This window comes from Haplochromis burtoni, unplaced genomic scaffold (assembly GCF_018398535.1).
Source record: "Haplochromis burtoni strain Fernald_Lab_line unplaced genomic scaffold, NCSU_Asbu1 Contig_403, whole genome shotgun sequence".
Taxonomy (NCBI): domain Eukaryota; kingdom Metazoa; phylum Chordata; class Actinopteri; order Cichliformes; family Cichlidae; genus Haplochromis; species Haplochromis burtoni.
Genome location: NW_024582764.1, coordinates 34,439 through 42,711, shown reverse-complemented (window position 1 = coordinate 42,711; position 8,273 = coordinate 34,439). Strand labels below are relative to the sequence as shown.

Below are 8,273 nucleotides of genomic sequence, written 5' to 3'. Positions count from 1 at the left end.
TACCTCGATACTCAATATTTCTTAAAACATTAGGGTGCTGTAATTGTTGCTGGAGCTTTGTCCTTCTCAGATTTTAAGACTCCATCTACATTGGAAGTAAGTGAAATTGTACCAGAAACATCTACTCAGGTTAGTCTAGCACCTACATGTTTTCATTACAGAGCCATCCTGCTGCAGTCTGTGCAGAGGTTTGGCGTCATCTTACTGAAATAAGAAAGTCCTTCCCCAAAAGGAAGTAATCTCAGAGTCACTATGTGTAGTTCCAAAACCTCCAAGTGTCATTCACAGTTAATAGTTAATGCTATATGTTCCTGTAGTCCAAGAGACGGTTTGGCCACGATGTGCTGAGGCCACTTCAGTCATTTAAATTGCATTTTAGTCCATAGAAAGTGAAGGTATTGAATTGTTGAATTTTGACTTGTATGTCAGATCAAACCAAATGTAATCAAATGTGTTTAGTAGCAGCAGTTTGTAGAAGTGTTCCATCGCACATTGGTCTGTCACATATTGAATCTCTCCTCGTCTTTACTCTTGAAAGAGTCAGCCTCTCTGTGATGTTTTTGTAAAGAGAAAAGAGGGAAGAGAGCACAAAACACAAATGCTGGACCTCAACAATTTTAAAGCACTGCCCACATAGCAAAATTGGTATGGCCCGGATCTGGCCCACACGATGTTCTTACACATGGCTGACATACCGCAAAGAATGATGGCCCTTTGGTGGCCCAGATCTGTTTTGCCAGATGTGGCCCACACATGGGCCAGCACAAGGCCAGTTGCAGACACACTGGTAGTCCTGTGCTGGCCCAGAACAGTTTCAGCTCTGGCCCCAGATGTCAGCCTAATGTGTGCCTTAATCAAGCCATGTAATAACAACATGTGCCGGAACATAATAGTGCAAAAGTAACATGACAACACTCTGCTCAGACAATGAATGGACTGATTATTTTATAGCGCTCCTCTACTCTCTAGGATTACTGAAAGTGCTCTATTACAACATCCCACATTCACTCAACTGAGTGCCTCCTAACTACATTTATACACATTCATACTCTTGAAATGCAGCCAGGGTTCGAACCACCAACCTTCCGATCAGCAGATGACCTGAGCTACAGCCACCCACTGGCAAAGATGAGTAAACCGTCACTGGGTTTTGGATAAAATATACACTCACAAACCTGTCAAACCTGCATTTGAAACGTTGGCTACCATAGCAGTATACTATTGCAACATGGCATTTGGGTCTTCTAACTAAAATAGGAAAATAGGAACATAAACAGTGCCATCATTGCCAGACTTGGCCCACATCTGGTTGACATACAACCTGCCATGACACCAGTCAGTCAGAAGTGCCAGCTTGTTGCCAGATCTAGACTTGTTTTCTATGAGCCTGGGCCACATAAACCAAACCACAATCGGACCAGATATGGCATGCCATCACATAGACAGTGCCATCTATGCCAGGCCTGGCCCACATCTGGATGACATACGTCTTCTTGACATACGGCTTGATACCAGATCCGGGCCAGACCTGCTTGCTATGTGGGTGTGGGATCATCCAGAGAGAAAACAGGATAAAAGCCAGACAATATCGGAGGTCCTTCAGAGTCTGCTGGACTCTGTCAAGGACATTCTATGACACTGTGGTAGCAGCCGCCTTTTTCTATGCAGTGACCTGTTGGGGGAGCAGATGCACGGACAAGGACAGGAGCAGGATTGACAAACTGATGCAGAGGTCTAGTTCCGATGTCTTCTGGAGTCTGTGGAGGTGGTGGGCGAGAGGAGGATGTTAGTATAGCTGAATTCCATCATGCACAACCCACATCACCCTCCATGAGTCTGAGTGTGCTGAGCGGCTCCTTTAGTCAGAGACTGAAACACCCTCGCTGTAGGAAGGAGCACAGTTAGACTCTAAAACTTTATTTCTTGCATATTTGTACAACCATCTATCTATAACACATTCTGGGTATGCATGTACATAGAACCTCAGCTACTGTTGTATATATTGTATTGTATTATATATCTTATTGTCTTCTAGTCGTCTTATCTTATATCCATTGTAGAAACTGTGGAAGAGTGTCTTAAAGAGGTTCTCCCCATCAATATAAAAAATAAAAAAATTAAAAAAACTTATTTCCCATGTTCCTGGCAAAATATAAAAAATTAGGGTTGGCTCTTACGCAGCACTGCACATTTGAAATCAGCTGTGTGTGGCATGCTGTAATACTTTTATTATTTTACATACAAACTATAAATTGGGCAGGGGCGACCTCTGCTGGCAGGTTGCACTTATGACTTGTATAGTATTTTGCTTTGTTTCATTTATTTTATTTTTGTATTAAATTTTATTAAATTTATTTTTGGTTTCTTTCAACAGTACTGTTCACTGCGTTTCAAGACAAGATACAGCCTAATAAAGATATCCAGCTGGCAGGGATGTGGTCATACAAACACCATCTGCAGTGAACACAACACAGGACAACAAAGGCTCCTGTTCAGGCTCCTGAAATAAACAAATAATTTAAACCGTCCAATGCTGTGCTTTCATACACATGAAATATGTTATTAATGATTTACTTAGGCTTGTTTATAAAGGATATATTAAAGTGGAATAATGCTATTTAAATAAAGTGTTAACTAATACACTTTTTAATAGCATGTAGTTATAGTTCTAGGATCTTGTTTTGTTAAGTATGAATCATGTTAATGGTGTTTCATCACAAATACCACAACTTGATCCTCATCAACGTTGTTGAATGTGAGATTTGTAATTACTACAGAGGGACAGTTGTCTACATAAACACAGACACTGTGGCCACGATTAAGGTAGAAATGGTTTCATTTGATTCCTCTTTTTATTTGAGTCGATATGTGTGTTTTGGTATCTGTTTGATTAAAAAAAAGAATAAGAAATTCATCATTGAGTCATGTAAAAAGTTAAAGAAATTAACATTACTGATGCAAAATTTCAAAAAGCAACAACACAAACATGTTCAGAAATTAGGAACACTTATTTAATTGTGTGAATGCTGATTGGGAGCTCTCCTCATGTAAACACAACGTAATCCACAGATTTTACAAGCCGAGGTTCAATTAGGGACCAGATACAAAAACACTGTATTATTCTAAGAAAACTAAATACAAAAGCATACAAATGTATACACATTCATTTCTAAACATCTTTATATTACATACTTTTGGTTCTTAGTTCAATCTTTTTTGTGTATTTATTTGGATGAAAGCTAAGGATAGATTTAAACATGGAGTTCCACCCAACTTAGAAGTGATTACCTTAGTGTCAATCCAGCATATTAATCCAGAAAATAACATTATCACACATTTGATGACCTCAGCACTGGAACAACACACACAGACACACACACACAGACACACACACACACAAAATTTACTGAAGGTCAAAAGTAATGGAAGCTCTATAAGTTCCGAGCAAAGGACCCAGACGAAGGCCATACAGGAACAACACAAAGCAGCTGTCAGTACACACAATAGGCATGGCTGCCATTTGTAGCAACTACAAATACCTAAAAAACATATTTTAACCAAGAATCTACCTTATCATACTTAACATGGTTTACAATATTGTTTTGGATAGGCATACACAGCATTGTTTATACATTCATCCCTGGGTCTTTAAAAGCTGTAGTGTGGCGTAGCAACAGTCTGGTAAGCTGTATATACATTCAAGGCCTTGGATTATGAGAAGGGTTGTACGGTGCTGGCTGAGCGTCCTCTGAATATGGTGGCGGTTCAGTAGCCTGGCTTGCAGGTTGCAGAGGGTACATCGGCTCCCCGGTGAACAGCACTGGGTGAGTAGGATTGGCTGAAAAGACAAAAGAAACTGATTTTCTATGTTTATATTGTTATTGATCAAATTATTTTTTCTAACTCATTAGGCCATATGAACATTTTAATAGTAAATGGTATGAAGAGTCAACAAATTTAATAATTTTCTTTTTAACTGTGTATTGATCCAAGTAACAGAACAAAGAAATGTGCTGTCTAATAGATCAAATGGACCATCAGCTCCCTCTTGTTTTTAAATGTGTAAGACTGCTTTCTTCCATTTGTGCAACATCTCTAAAATTAGAAATATCCTGTCTCAGAGTGACGCTGAAAAACTAGTTCATGCATTTATTACTTCCAGGCTGGACGACTGTAATTCATTATTATCAGGATGTCCAAAAAACTCCCTGAAAAGCCTTCAACTAATCCAAAATGCTGCAGCAACATTTTGCAGGGTTCTTCCTGTTAAAAGGGAGTTTTTCCTTCCCACTGTCGCCAAAGTGCTGCTCATAGGGGGTCATATGATTGTTGGGTTTTTCTCTGTATCTATGAAGCGCCTTGAGGCGACTTTTGTTGTGATTTGGCGCTATATAAATAAAATTGAATTGAATTGAATTGAAATGAAAATTAGTCAGAAATCACTGACCACTTTATTAGGTACACCTGTTCAACTGGTGACTAATGCAAATCTGTAATCAGCCAATCACATGGCAGCAACTCAACGCGTTTAAGCACGCCGTATTTCAGAAACTACTGATCTGCTGGAACCATCTCTAGTGTTTACAGAGAATGGTGGAAAAAAGAGAAAATATCCAGTGAGGAACAGTTCTTTAGGAGAATGACCAGAGTGCTTTGAGCTGACAGGAAGGAAACAATAGCTGAAATAACCAGTTGTTACAACCAAGAACGTCTCTGAATGCACAGCATGTTGGAACCTTGAAGCAGATAAGTGACAGCAGCAGAAGACCGCACCACTCGTCTCGGCTAAGGAAAGGAAATGTTGACTACATTTCAAACAGACACTACAAAACTGAACAACAGAAGCTTGGAAATCGTTGTCTGGTCTGATGAGTTTCAATTTCTACTGTGATATTAAGATCAGAATTTCATGTGAACAACATGACAGCTTGGATCCATCCTGCCTTATGTACAGTTAGACTGCTGATGGTGGTGTAATAGTGTGCAGGATATTTTCCTGGTACACTTTGGGCACCTAAGCATAAATTCATTACCAGTTAAATGTCAGAACCCATGTAACTGCTGACTATGTCAATTCCATCTTCTGATGGCTCCTTCCAGCATGAAAACATCCTCTATCACGTGCTCAAATCATCTCAAACTGGTTCCTTCAACATTATAGTGAGTTCACTGTTCTCAAATTGGGATGGTGTCATGTGAATATGGACCAAAATCTCTGAGGAATGTTTGCAGCACCTTTTTGAAGGCAGCAAAAGGGGTTCAAACTCGTACCAGCAAGGCAACTTGAGTGTATATTAAATCACAGCACAAACACAGATACATAGCTTCATCAACACCTGGGTGTCATCAGCCAAGCTTGCTGCCAACTTTAAAAACGGGAAAAGTTGTCAGTTGACATATTTATTATGTTTTAAAATAGAATGAAACAACTTACTACTTTCTTGGTAGGAGGGTGGTGGAGCTGTGGGCATGGGCGGGCCTGAAGGCACAGCCTGGTAGCCTGGGTGGGGCGGCTGCTGAGGTGTGTTGGAATTTATCACAACTGGAAAAAGTCAAAGATTTACTTCAGCTTGAAAATGAGTTTAAAGACATCTGGGAAAACTCCCATCTTTTCTAATCTTTTCAAAAAATCCAACATTAAAAATGACAGATTGCTGTTTTATTGTCCGTGCATCAGACTGTTTCTTGTTTCCAAAACTTCTCCAAAACCCCACCTTATCAACTGAGAAGGTGTCTGGCACATAAAATCTCACAAAACAGACAGCACATGTCTATAAGAAGTAAAACTCATTTCAAACAAGAAACAACTGGATAATATGCTGACTTAATTACAGTGTCACTGCTTGTAACTGTGACCAACTTACTTATCTGTCTTTGAGTCGGCCTTTTTTGACATTTCATGTAGCAAAGGCAGCAAGGAGCCAAACAGCAGATTATGAGAACCACACACAGCAGAAGAATTAAACTCCCTACGACGATTCCTACAATCAGACCGATTTGGCTTGTACTGCAAATAAAACATGAAAAAAAGCTTTAATTTCTACTCACATTTGCATCACGAAAAAAAGGTTAAATAGAAGACCACACCTTTCAGAACTTCCAGAACAGGATTCCTGATTTAGCTGCTTGGGCTTTTCCTTGCAGCAGTATCTTAGATTGCATGTGCCACAGCAGTACTTGCTACATTTTTCAGCATCATGTGAGACACCGTACGTATCCACATAGCTAAGGCACAAGTCGTCTGTAAGACATGAACGAGGGTAAAACACACCGATGAGATCACAGGCCTGATGAAATAAATATCATAATAAAAACTCACCTGATTCCGCTGGGACCAAAAACACACACAAAAGACACACAAGACAAGGTAAGACACTCGAAACTATAAGAGACATGATGTCGTGTAAAAGGAAATGAGCTCGACTTACAGGGACGACTCTTCCTACTTGTGTGTCTGTCACACCCTGTAAAAGGTAACCCAACAACATTCCTTCAATAGCATACATGACTTAGCACTAGATGATCAACAGAATGCAACTACTCACAAATAAACCCTTTGAAAACAGTACAAAGTGTATTAATCAAAGGTTAATCTAACAGTTAGATTTTTTATTTTTGGTAATCTCTTGCAAGCAGTTTTTAAGCTTTTGGGAACTAAAGCAGTCATATACCGAACTTCTGAAATCAAAACGGATTCCCATTCTTTCTTAGAATTAGATTAAAGCTCCTCATTATTTTGGGGTCATATTTTTGGTTTCAAATAAGTCAAAAGTTTTCCTCGGGTAGCAGATGTGAACAATCGAGGCCACAAGCTAAAATGCATCAGTCAAGCAGTAAAGTTGCACTTTAGCTTTTATTACATGCGTTTTTAGTACAGAGCCATCGTTTTGCACTATGTGCATGCTTGACACTGACTTTCTGAGATAAGAATCACCTTCCCTGATAAGGAAGTAATCTCAGTAGCCATTGATGATGCATTTACAGATGTGCAAGAATTGCTCATTTCATCCCAGATGTTTTCTTTTGATGCATGCTCAATCATCCAGATAGTTAAATCTCCAAAGGTTGATTCTGTTCACCTGGACGTAGCGTTTTCAGTGGGAGAAACGTTTCGTCACTCATCCAGGTGACTTCTTCACTCTCAGCTGACTGCAGGTTCCCCCAGTCTTGTAAACAGTATATTTGCATAATGACAGAAAGCAGCCCACTGAAGGAACAATGGGCTTTTAATTAAAACAGCATCGAATCCTAGATAAGTCGATACATAAATTAACAAATTCAGGATATTTACAGACACCAGTACTGTAGTCACTGGGTTGCTGCTATACCATATAAGACTTTGAAATCAAACCAGATTTACTTCATTAAACCATCTAAAATCTAGAAAATAAAAAATTCCTGAAGACTCAGAACAAAACCAAGTCTCACATTACCAGTTTAAATGTGAGTTTTTGTTGTTGTGCAACATGGGAATGGAATACTTTTAAGCAGCTCCACCCAAACGTTCTCTGAACCAGTTACTGCTTGTTTTTTTTATCTTGTCTCCACCCAGTCTCCGCTGATTGGGCTGGTTACACTTGTGCTCTTAGATCATATCCTTGTACACTCCCCCCCATCCCCTTACTCCCACCAACCACACACATAAACACCATTATTAAATGTATGCCAAAATGTATTTCTGAATGTTCCACTTTATGAAAACTAGTTTAGCAGGTACTAAAACAAGGACTGGTGGTGAAGCCTTAAATCCACATCATAACTCTGTTATGTTGCTTGGCCTGTTTTCCATGATAAGCTCAGATGCAGAGCAGAGGACACTCAACTCCTTTCCTCATCTTTTTTTTTTTTTTTTTTTACAAGTAAGTGATCAACAGCCCATCTAATCACCACCACGGTGTACCCATCTTTTTGCTGCTTCCAGCAAGATAACGTGCTCAGCCACAAAGGTCATCTCAGACTGGCTTCTTGAACGTGACAGTGAGGTCGTTGTACTCAAACGGCCTTAAAGTCACCAGATCTGTTTCCAATGAGGCAGCAAAGTTGCATCATTGTGGCAACTGTGTGATGATGTCATATCAATATGGACCAAAATCAGTGGGAAACACGTCAGAACTGGAGCCCTGAAACAAGCTGGTTGATGTTGAGCTCTATTTGTAACAAACTTCCTATTGGAAGTTTGGAAACCTTCCTATTTACGTGTTAAATAACCCCCTGGAAATACTAAAATAGATAAAATAATATAGACTAAACAATAACCCTGTATTAATTAGACT

General features: G+C 39.5%; 1 protein-coding gene across 1 annotated transcript; it reads right to left on the bottom strand.

The window, feature by feature from the left end:
• Nucleotides 1-2,989: 2,989 nt before the first annotated feature.
• LOC102313930 (protein shisa-5) lies at nucleotides 2,990-6,454 on the bottom strand. The gene is made up of 5 exons (XM_042212962.1): nucleotides 6,320-6,454; nucleotides 6,088-6,241; nucleotides 5,865-6,007; nucleotides 5,435-5,542; nucleotides 2,990-3,838 (listed from the first exon to the last, which is right to left on the bottom strand). The coding sequence occupies exons 1-5, from the start codon at nucleotides 6,393-6,395 to the stop codon at nucleotides 3,699-3,701; spliced, it is 621 nt and encodes a 206-aa protein (XP_042068896.1). The 5' UTR covers nucleotides 6,396-6,454; the 3' UTR covers nucleotides 2,990-3,698.
• Between the last annotated feature and the right edge of the window lie 1,819 nt (nucleotides 6,455-8,273).